The sequence below is a fragment of the Chrysochloris asiatica genome, unplaced genomic scaffold (genome assembly GCF_000296735.1).
Source record: "Chrysochloris asiatica unplaced genomic scaffold, ChrAsi1.0 scaffold00098, whole genome shotgun sequence".
NCBI lineage: Eukaryota > Metazoa > Chordata > Mammalia > Afrosoricida > Chrysochloridae > Chrysochloris > Chrysochloris asiatica.
This window is the reverse complement of record NW_006408616.1, coordinates 915,519-927,841: the sequence shown is the minus strand read 5'-3', so window position 1 is coordinate 927,841 and position 12,323 is coordinate 915,519. Positions and strand designations below refer to the sequence as shown.

The window sequence follows — 12,323 nt, the reverse complement described above, 5'->3', positions numbered from 1 at the left end:
CAGTAGCTACATAAGGCCTGGAAACATGGTCAATATTATTCGTCATGTATTCAATATCAATAAACCATTTACTTTGTGTTTGCCTATGATTTCAGGCTTACAGATTTGTACTTTATGCCAAGACTTACAGGTATAATTATGAACAAAGTAGACAATCCTTCCTCTCAGAGAGCTTACTTTCTAGAGGTAGGAGACAGATGTCAAACAAGTAAATACATGAGGTATCTCAGTTAGTGACAAAAACAAAACAGGCTCTTAGAAAGTGACTGGGATACTTGAAAACAGGGTGGTCATTTCCTCGAGGCCCTCTTTGAGGAAATGGGATTTGAATGAAGTATAGGTATCTGGCCTTCAGAGACCTGGGAAAAGAATGTTCCAGGCAGAAGACCTAGCAAACACAAAAGGCTGTGAGGTAAGAATTAATTTAATGTGTTCAAGAGAGAGACGGGAACTATGGTTGGAGCCTGGTAAAGGAAAGGAGGATGAGACACAGTAAAAGCACTGATTAAGACTCTTTCAGATCATGGAAAGAAATTAGATATGTTTCATATGCAAGAGGAACCACTGAAGGATTTTTAAACAGGCACCATATAATTCTTTTTATATTTTTGAATATCACTTTGGCTGCTGAGTGGAGAAAAGTCTAAAGGAGGCAAGAATAAGAGACATGAAATCCTGGTATGGCACTGTGGGTTAATGTGCCAGACTGCAAAGCTGTTTAAACTGCAAGGTCGGTGGTTCAAGCTCACCAGCTGCTCCTCGGAAACCCTATACAGGGTCGCTGTGGGTCTGAACCAACTTGACAGCACTTCACGACAACAATATAAAGAGGTCATTGTAATAATGTAGGCAAGAAATGCTGTTAGTTAGTAGACTTTTTGTTGTAGTTTCAGCAGACATGATGAGAAGTGATCAAATTCATATGTGTTTTGGAGGTTGAACTCATAAAGACTTACCTGGTAGACTAGATGTAGGTGATGAAGAAGATACTTCTAGGTTATGGAGCCATTATCTGAAACAGGGAAGCTGAGAAATTAACAGATTGGAATCAAGAGATATATTTTGCACGTGTTAATTTTGATATATTTGTTTGACATCTAAGAAGAGAGAAGTCAGGAGTGGAGATAGAAATCTAGAAGTCATTAGTTTTTAGATCATATTTAAATCTATGGAACTAGATTTGAAAGATATGTCTGAAAATTCTAGGTCTTTAAAATTAATGTATATATCTCATAACAGTAAAGTAGAAAGATATTATTCTGAAATTAGTCATGTTATTTAACCATGTTAGCATTAGGGAAAATATGAATATACTTACCCTTTATGTGAGTAAACAAAAATGCACATGCAACCTCTTAATCGGAATAGAATGGAATTAAGAAAGTCTTTACCAAGATGTCAATCATATTAAGTTTTTATTCACATCATATTTAAAATGACTAAGAATAGTGAAGACAAATATTTGGCAATAATATTAGACTTTTTTTTTACCTTTATGAAGTTAACGTTTTACTTTTTGCTATGTTATTTTATTGACCAGGTGTGATTTTGTCTGAAAAGCAACTACCATATTTTTTACCCACTGGAGTAAGAATGCTTCATGATACTTACTTGCTAGTGTGTGGATATGGACACACATTTGTTAAACAGTGCCTACACTTTTACACAGCAGGAAAGTTAAAAAAAAAAAAAAAATTATTAGAACCAGCTTCCTCCTGCTTTGGATGATCCAGTACTAGCAAAGGACTTATTAGATCATCTTTCAGGACGTGGGGATGAGCAGAGTGAGATGAACACAGGAAACGGGAGATAGGAGGTCATGTTCTTGAAGTTAGGAAGTTTTTGGAGTTTTGTAATTAGATGAGAGATGGGGAAAAAATTGAACCAAGGAAAGGTTTTTGGAAAGAAAGAAGAATCCCCTTCAAAAGCATTCAATATCTCCAGGGTTATTGAAACCAGACTGGGCTTCTGATGTCTTTCAGGGTTATTCATCACTGCTGATGGGCCAAACCACAAACCGACAAACTTACAAATGGAGTGAAAAAAGCTGTATGCTTTAAAACAACACTAATGGAAACCCCTTTTTGAAAACGTTAAAGACACTATGTATTCTGTAAAAGTTTAGAGTTAAGTGGTTTTGGCTGTGGAATCTCCATGGAGCATTAGTGACATTCTAGAGCCAGAGTCTCTTCATATTACATCTGTGGTACTCCAACTCAAATCTCTGTCAACACATCGCCTCCTCCCACCCTCTCCCTAGTTTTGTAAAGAGTATGAAGTCATTCTTTTTGGACCTCTGGAGCAATACTACTATAGAATTAAGGATTCTAGAAGACAGTGAATTTTATGTATAGGTTTAGACCTGTTTTGTGTGGAAAACATCCTTGGCTTAAAGGTTAATGGTTTTCTACATTCAGGGAACATCCTTGGTAAACTGTAAGGAAAGAGTTGGGAATGGGGATGGGAAACAAATAAATAAAAATTTATAATTTTTGCTCCTGACATTGTTTTCTATGTGACAGAACCATTGCTAGTGCTTTACTTTCAGTCCTATCAGTGGCTCTTTCATTTGTGTATTTATTTGCATGTGTCTGGTAGCATAGTGGTTATGAATTGGGCTGCGAATCTTAAGGTCAGCAGTTCGAAACTACCAGCTGTTCCGTGGGAGAAAGTTGAGGCTTTCTGCTCCCATAAAGGTTTACAGCCTCAGAAACCCTGTACAGGGTCGCTATGAGTCGGTTCTGACTCCACGGCACATCACCACCACCACCACCAAACCAAAACACCAAACCCACTGCCATTGACTCGATGCTTACTTGTTGTTATTGGTGTTGAGTTCCTTCCAGTTGGTTCCAACTCATAGCAACCATGTATAGGGTTTCCAAAAAGCAGTTGGTGGGTTTGAACAGCTGATCCTGTGATTAGCAGTCCAGTACTTATCCTACACCACATCAGGACCCCTTCAACTTCTTTGTAGTTGTTGTTGAGTGCCATCGAGTCAGTTCCGACCCATAGCGACCTCATATAGGGTTTCTGAGGAACAGTTGGTGAGCTTGAACTGACGACCTTGCAGTTCAAAGAGCTTTGCAGTCTGGCGCATTAACCCACAGTGCCACACTAGGACTCCATAGCGACCCTAACTATTGTTTCTGAGACTGTAAATATTCACTGAAGCAGACAGCCTTATCCTTTCCCCCCATGTAGCCTGTTGTTATTGTTGTTAGGTGCCATTGAGTTGGTTCTGGCTCATCCTGAACCTGAAATGCTGCCCAGTCCTGTGCCATCCTCACAAGTGTTGTTATGTTTGAGCTAATTGCTACTGCCACTGTGTCAATCCATCTCCTTGGAGGTCTTCCTTTTTTTGTTGACCCGCCACTTAACATGATATTATCCTTCTCCAAGGACTGGTCCTTCCTGATAATGTGTCTGAAATACGAGAGAGGCTAAGTCTCACCATCCTGGCTTCTAAGGAGCATTCTGGCTGTACTTCTTCCAACAAAGATTTGTTTTTTCTTCTGGTTGTCCATGGTACTTTCAATATTCTTTTCCAACACCATAATTCAATGCATTGATTCTTCCATGGTCTTCTTTATTCATTCTCAAACTTTTACATGCATTCGAGGTGATTCAAAATACCATGGTTTGTGTCAAGCACACTTTAGTCCTCAAACAGATATCTTTGCTTTTTAACACTTTAAAGAGGTTTTATGTTACAGATTTTCCTAATTCAATACATCATTTGATTTCTTCCCTGCTGCTTCCATCAGTGTTGATAGTGAATCCAAGCAAATTAAAGTCTTTGATCACTTCATTCTTTTCTCCACTTACCATGATGTTTTTTATTCATCCAAATGGAGGGATTTTTGTTTTCTTTGCATTGAGGTGTAATCCTTGTTGAATTTTGTAGTCTTGGATCTTCATCAGTAAATATTTCAGTCCTCTTTACTTCTAGCAAGCAAAGGAGTATCATCTGCATATTACAGATTGTTAGAGTGTTCCTCCATCCTGATGTTATGTTCTTCTTCATATAATCCAGCTTCTCAGATTATTTCCTCAGTCTACAGATTGACTATTATGATGAAAGGTTACAACCCTGGTGCATATCATTAATGCTTTTAAACCATTCAGTATTCTCTTTTTCCATTCCAACAACTGCCTCTTGGTCTAGGTACAGGATCTTTATGAGCACAATTAAGTGTTCTGGAATGCTCATTTTTTAAAGTAGTTTGTCATGATCCGCACAGTCAAAAGCCTTTGCATAGTCAATCAAGCACAAGTAAACATCTTTTTGGTATTCTTTGCTTTCATCCAAGATCAAATAGTAGTCTAGCAATGTACTATTTGATCATTTGATGTCCTATTGATATACCATATAACTAAATTAAGAAACCAAAGCAAACTCACTGTCGTTGAGTTGATTCGGACTCACATATCTTGTTCAGATCTAAATTACTTATGATTATTTGAGTACATTCCTAATTCCAAAAGTAGAGCTCAATAGATTTTTTTCAAAATGCCAAACCTGAAATTCTCGGGGGGTGGAAATGTTTTAGAATTTGGGAATCTTTTTTAATCTCTTTGAGGTGATTAACTGAGACAAATAATTATGTATGCTGCTCACTAGGTTTCTGGAACAAATTTTATGTTTATAAATATTTCCAAATTAGAGGTTTACAGAGTTGAATTATGTAGTTTTCCTTCAGCCACTTGTTTCTATACATGTAAATAAAACTGAAATAAAAATGAATGAATGAATGAACAGATTTCTAGTTATAACCTAACTTCTTGTTGTTAAGTACAGAAGAATAGGTTCCAACTCACAGTGACCCTGTATAGGGGTCCTGAGGCTATAAACTTTGTAGGAGCAGAAATCTTCATTCTTTCTTTCTTGGAACAGCTGGTGGACTCGACCCTCCACTCTTATGGTTCACAATCCAGTGATTATCTTACAAATATGTAAAAACCATCAAATCTCAACTGATCTCATTTTTTTAATGAATGTTTTAGTACTTGGAGTAAAAACATCTCTATGTGAGGTAGATGTGGGAGAAAAGTGAGACTTTATGCTCCTGTTGGTAGTTCAAGCTCACCAGCTGCTCCTTGGAAACCCTATACAGGGTCACTATGGGTTGGAACCGACTTGACGGCACTTAACAACAACAACAACAAAGATATACAACCTTAGAAACCCTATACGAAGTAGCGATGAGTTGAAACTGACTTGACAGCACTAAGTTTAGATTATTCTGTAATTCTTATGGATCTCCTTATGAAATAATATACAACTTTATAAGAAAGTATCTCTAGAGCTGTATACTTTTTCTCACTCTCTAATGTGTGTAGCTCAGTATGATTTTTGTGACTGTCTTAGATTCAAAATCCATGATTGGGAGGATAATCAATCATAGACTGTTGAAATATTTGTAAGTCTGCCAGCCTCTAAGTGGATTCTACTTTGACCTGAGTTGCAGAATACAGTTGCTTTAATTGTCTCATTAATTAATTAAGCCTTGTCACTGGAGAATGGATATCCAAGACAGATTTTGGAGTGTAGTCAAAACTTCCATTGTTTGTGGGTTTCGCATTTCATGTTTTTGTTTTTATACAGAGGTTTATAAATTGGGTTAAATTTAGCTTAGCATGTCTTTGTATTATTTGATTTTTGGAGAAGCCATTACAATTATAATATTACATGAATTTTATATGTTTCTTTTCTTGGAATTCAAATGGAGAAGTAACAATGTGAGTTAATGTTCAGTAGAATCTCTGCTTTTCTCACAAGTTCCAACATGTGTTCTTTTCCACTTGAAATACAGCAGCCGAAAACTATAAACAGGAAGCAGCCTGGAAGATATCACCTGGACAGCTATGAGCAATCAACACGACGTCTACGTCCTACAGAAACTGATGATATTGCAATAAAGGTTATTTTATTACACGAATTCTTACAAAATAGAAACATTTATGTTACTGTTTTATAAAAGAAAGTATGTAAAAGTGCCCTAAATTGTGTCTCACAATCACTCTACAATGATCATTAATCCTAATTTTAAAAAGTCTGATAAATTTATAATTCTCAGTTTTTCCCCATCTCCCAATAAGGGTTTACTCTAGCAGTGATAGCTGGAAAAGTCTTTCTTCTGAATGTGTGTTAGAAGCTAATATCTCACATATTTCCTCTTGTTTATCCATCAAGTTAATTTATAAAGAATACCAATACTATACAGCTAATTGTTAAGGAAATAGATAGTAATTGTCTTCAAGGAGGAAAGATGTAGAACAAGGTTTCATACATTCATCTAGCTTTCCAATCAGTACTGCTGGTGATCTCATTTCAAACTTGGTTCTTGTACCCTCCCCATGCATATGAAGGGACTTCAAAAGTCCATGGAAAAAGTGAATTAAATGATATTGCAATTCTTTTCCCCAAGTATGTGCTTAGGCACAGGAACTACAGGAACACAGAGTGGGATTAACGATTGGGGTAAGACCCAAGGAATGGTCAGTACTGTGTCGGGACTGGTACAGATGTCAATCTCTGGGCAGTGTCACAGACCTCTGGACATTGGCACCACCTGAGTCTTGGAAAGGAGCCCTTTTAGAAGATTAGCTGCATTGGTTGCTACAGGCTATACAATTTATCCCTGAGAATCGGGCTGCAAACTGCAAGGTCGGCAGTTCAAAACTACCAGCTGCTCCACGAGAGCAAGATGCGGCTTTCTGGCTCCTGTAAAGATTTACAGTCTCAGAAAGCCTGTAGAGGGTCGCTATGAGTCAGAACCGACTCCATGGCACATAATCACCAATCACTGCCAAGCCCAACTAGAGAAGAAGGCTCAGTGGGGTGGATGGTAGAGTCAACTTATTGCTATTGTTAGTGCCATTGAATTGGTTCCGACTCATAGTGACCCTGTTTCCCAGGAGTAGCTGGCAGGTTTGAACCACTGACCTTTTGGTTAGTAGTCCAGTGCTTATCCTACAGCACTACACTAGGACTCCTGTAAGAACCCAGAGCTGCATTTCATTCCTGCATTCCATTCGTCTCTTTTTTCAGTGTCTGGCACAGTGCTCTTAAATGCTCATCAGTCACTACCATTAGACTCTTAGCCCTCCAGCTTTCTCACGTTCTCACCCTCACTCTCACAGTTTTTTGTTTTTTAAACTCATTGAAAATTCCGGTAATGTGAGCTCCCCTTACTTTTCTCCCAATTCATTAGTACCTTCCTGTTGCAGTCTTTCATGATGCCATCTCCACATTCTAACCTGCTAAGAGCCATGGAGAAAATGACACAATGGTAGAGGTGGACAACCTCAGCTGACCCCCAGTAGTTCTTGGCAATTGTTTTGCATACGTCTAATCAGCATCGGTTTCCATAATCTACAGTGGCTATTCAGCTGTGACCACTCTTCCCACCTCCTCCTTCTCCTCCTCCAGATAGCCTTATCACCCAGTTCAGTGAAACCCGGAGGCTGTCATGTGGGACTTCTGTCAATTCTGTATCAACCCTCTGTATTTGTACCGCTTCTTGGCTCCTTGCCTACTGTTTCAGAGCAGAAAGCCTCTGAGACTGTATCATTTCTTTGAGAGTCATTTAGCCAGTCTCTGAAACGGCTGCCCTAGCCAGCTCTATTAATCATTTCCCACAATATAGATTTTGGACCCTAGGCCTTTTCTTACCCTAATTCTTTATCTAAAAATGCCTTAATTGAAATTCAATATATTTTTAAAAGCTAGCGTAAAAGTCTCCTCTTTCAAGTTTTTTGACTTATCCCAATAGAAATGACTTCTTTTCTGTACTGCTCTGCTCTCACTACCTGTCTCTTTCTGCCCAAGCTGCCCTGTATTGTCCTTTATTTATGACTTAACTATTTACAAATATAGTGGTTACAAACCGGGCTGCAAACCTCAGGGTCAGCAGTTTGAAATTACCAGCTGTTCCAAGGGAGAAAGATGAGGCTTTCTCCTCCCGTAAAGGTTTACAACCTCAGAAACTCTGTACAGGGTCGCTATGAGTCGGAACTGATCCCACGGCACACCACCACAACAACAGTGAGCCGGGTGGGTTATTATATTTACTTTATAGGCTATACTGTTCCTAACACATTGCCTCATGCAGAGTAGATGCTCAGGAAATATTTGTAAGGTAGTCAATGATTCTGCCTTTCTGCCATCCTCCTTCCATGGAAAATTTCATGTATAACTGTACTGTGTCACACATTTTATGCTAGGAAAAACCTACATGGAGAATCACAACCTAACCTTTCCAGGTAGAGTTTTACATTCTCTAACATTAATTTTTAAAAGAACTTTTTATGGCTATATTATGTCATAGTTTAGATATACATAGCCAATCTATGCTACAGAATTCCTAAGTATCAATATTCTTAGAAACTTCATTCTGTAATGCTTTTGAAATAAAGTCTTAATTGATGATCAAGGTATATCTTTAGTTTCTCCCTGAATTTTCAGGTTTCTTCCCTTCAGTCATCTGACTCTGCCTCTCTCCTTTCATTTCCATTGATAATGGCTAAAGCAGTTGTGTCTACTTGAGGTTTGTTAAAACAGATAGACTACTTTAGATGAGTGTTGTTGTTGTTGTTAAGTGCCATTGAGTCGATTCTGACCCATAGCAACCCTGAACAGGGTTTCTGAGGCTGTAAATCTTTACGAGAGCAGAACGATGAAGGTAGGATCTTGTAATTTTTGCCTATGGCTGAAATTTGTACCACCAAGCATTGTTGCTTCAGTTCTGTGCTCTGTTTTCCTCTTTGCTGTTTCTATTAAGTCTAGAGAGAAGACCTAAATTCACATAGCTCATGAAACTAATTATCCTAAGCTAACCAGCTTGTTCTTTTGTAATAATTTTTAGTTATTTCTGTCCTTCACTTTCCATCAACAGAAAGATTCTCGGGATTGTCTAGCAGTGAGAAAATAATCAGTGTAGGGTTACCCTAGAAAATATTTTGTATGATTGATTTTTTTTTAATGTACACATCACATTTTCAGATAAAATTGCTATTTTTTAAGTTTTTCTTTATACTGTCACTAATTCAAAGATCCTACTTTTATTTCCATCATTACTGTTTATCATTTATACCATTAAATATTTCTATTTCTAAATTAGAATGCAGTCATTGAGTGTTCTACCTTGTGTTGAAAGTCTGTCAATGCATTGACATTTTAAAATTGTTGTTGAATTTATTCTCTAATATCACATTTGTACATAATTTTATAATTTAATTTGATATTCATATTCTCTAGGTCACAAATGGATACTTTTCATGGGGCAGTGGTCTAGCTACGTTATCTAATATAGATATTCGAATTCCAACAGGTAAGAGTATTTATTACTCAATTTTGTAATTGGTAATGATTACAACCAGGGTTTTCCAAGAAAATAAACAAAAGCAGACTCATTGCCAGGATTATGATTCCAGCTCATCATAGGACAGAATACAGCTGCCTGATAGGGTTTCCAAGGCTGTACATCTTTACAGAACAAGACTGCCCCATCTTTCTAGTGGGTTCAAACCACTGACCTTTTCATTAACAGTGGAGTGCTTTAACCGCTGCACAACCAGGCCTCCTTCCAAGACAATTGAACCTAAAAAAAATGTTTTAACAACATAAAAGTTACTGTTGTTGTTAAGTGCCTTCGGGTTGGAACCAGCTCATAGGGACTCTATAAGGGTTTCTGAGGAGTGACTGGTAAACTTGAACTACCAACCTTGTGGTTCAGACTGACCTTCAGTCCAGTGCATTAACCCACAGTGCCAGACCAGGTTTCCAAGTGTTATATATTGGTACTTATCGATGCACAACCTCCAGTTTTCTATGAGTCAGGCTTATGTGTTGCTGTCATGCAAAACAGGTTTCATGGAATTTCCAGACTTAGACAGACTAGGAAGAAAGTCCTGGTGATCTGCTTTCGAAAACCAGCTAATTAAAACGTTATGGATAACAAGGGTCAGATCTACAAGCAGTCTTGAGGATGGTGCAGGACTGAACAGTGTTTCTTTTCTTTGTACATAGAGTTGCCCTGCACCAGGGGAACTACACAATGGTAGCTAACAATGTCACTTATCCACTACAACCACAACATCTATACCACTGAGCTCATGATCTGCTGTATCGCTACTATGTTGGTGCTAGTTGCCATTGGAGATCTTATGTGGTGCTGTAAGATAACCATCCACCATCCGTTCTCAGAAACCCTATATGGGGTTGCTCTAAGTTAGAACTGGCTTGATGGCACACAACAACAACAACAACAACAACACTTGCTGATAAGTCAGCTCTGAGTCATGGTGACCTCATGTATGACAGACTGAAAAACTGCCTGTTCTTATGCTATTGTCATGATTGTTGGTATGTTTAAGTCCAATTACTGTGATAATACCCCAGAATTATAAAGCATGCATTTCATTACAGAGTAAAAGCTATTGAGTCTTCATTTACTGAATTGGGCCTTGTGAACACTGTTGTTGAAAAGTGACATCGATTCTGTTCCAACTCAAAGCCACCCTGTATAGGGTTTCTTAGGAGGAGCTGGTGAGCTTGAACTGCTGACCCTGTGGTACAAACAGACCTTGTAGTCCGTGCATTATACACTGCAGTGCCACACCAGGACTCCATGTGAACAGCAGGATCGTTGATTCCCATTTTGTTTGATAAAAAATTTAAAGAAAACCTGTCTGAGAAAATTATTTTGTTACTGAGAAAGACTGATGAAGTTTTCAAGATACTTCAAGATTGGAGCAAGCCTGATATGGGGCTGTAGGATAAGCACTTAACTGCTAACCACAAAGCCTGCCGGTCAAAGGTCAAACCTGGAGTGGGAAACCTTATGCAGGGCTGCTATGAATCAGAATTTCCTCAAAAGCACTTAACAACAACAACAATGCACAACAATTTTCATTTAAATTGTGCATACATGATTGAATAAAATTATTTTTTCATCTGGCTGGCCTAATGGTCAGTGTTGTTGTTGTTAAGTGCTGTAGAGTCGGTTCTGACCCATAGTGACCCTGTATAGGGATTCTGAGAAGCAGCTGGTGAGTTTGAACGGCCAACCTTGTAGTTCAACTGACATTGCAGTCCAGCCCATCAACCCGCAGTCCACACCAGGACTCCAAGATTTGTTGTAGTTGTTAAGTGTTGTCCAGTCGGTTCTGACCCATAGCAATCCTGTACAGGGTTTCTGAGGAATGGCTGGTGAGTTTGTACTGCTGACCTTGTGGTTCAAACCCGCAGTGCCCAATCAAAGTGATTATTTCACGACGACATCTTAACAACATAAGCAAGATCACTTTCATGCCAATTATCTAGCTGTTTTAGTCAAAATTGCCCTTTTTGTCCTGAATGAACTGAATAATAGAGGTAAAGCTAATTTAAATGGGCTAAGAAATTATTTCATTGCCCTCTTTACTAATTCATGCCAGTTATTCTCTTAGTATTAAAAATAACAAATCAAGATTTATATATTTAAATTTTTCTCAAAAAAATTATGTATTGAGAAAAGGAGCTGCAAAGATTATTTTATTGCTCTTCGAACCGAACAGTTGTTCCATGGGAAAAAGATGAGGCTTTCTGCTCCAATAAAGATTTACACCCTTGGAAACTGTATACAAGTTGCTATGCATTATAACTGACTTGGTGGCACCATCAACCACCACTACCAGACCCAAACTGGCCTTTGATTGCGAAGCATTAACCTTTTCTAAATTATTTTGATTTGATTTTACAAAGAAAATTCCATCTCTTCCTGTTATTTGCCTTTATTTTGTTTCTCTAGGTCAATTAACCATGATTGTGGGCCAAGTGGGATGTGGAAAGTCCTCTCTTCTCCTTGCCATCCTCGGAGAGATGCAAGCACTGAAAGGAAAAGTTCACTGGAGCAAGTATGTGTATTTTAAAATTGTTTCCTGTCATTTTGTTGTATATCTTCTGATCTTTCAAGGGAAGAAGGTATTAGAGTAATAAATTATTATGAGTTGAAGGACACCCTCAGAAATAAACATAGCTTTCAATTTTTTTTTAGTTAATGGAACCCTTGAATATCATAAAATTTTAAATTGCAAACAATTACTGTTGAAGTTTATAATAGCATAAACTACTGTGCTGCTTGAGAAAAAAAAATAAGTTGGAATTATAAAACCAGCTTTAAAAATAAAGTTAAAAGGCACCACAAAAAAAGGAAATCACAGGTGAATGCCTCTAATATCTACTTACAGATGCAAAATCCTAAACAAAATACAGCAAATAGAATCCAACAGCATTGAAAGAATTGTACACCAAGTGGATGTAGTCCAGGAATGCAGGG

General features: G+C 38.0%; 1 protein-coding gene across 2 annotated transcripts in view; it reads left to right on the top strand.

The window, feature by feature from the left end:
* The window catches only part of ABCC9 (ATP-binding cassette, sub-family C (CFTR/MRP), member 9), a 157,402-nt gene that overhangs the window by 60,412 nt on the left and 84,667 nt on the right, over window positions 1–12,323 (top strand). For both annotated transcript variants that reach the window (XM_006866936.1, XM_006866937.1), the window contains exons 14-16: window positions 5,817–5,924; window positions 9,263–9,335; window positions 11,796–11,901. In XM_006866936.1, coding sequence (XP_006866998.1) covers window positions 5,817–5,924; window positions 9,263–9,335; window positions 11,796–11,901 — 287 coding nt within the window. The remainder of the gene's footprint in view (window positions 1–5,816; window positions 5,925–9,262; window positions 9,336–11,795; window positions 11,902–12,323) is intronic.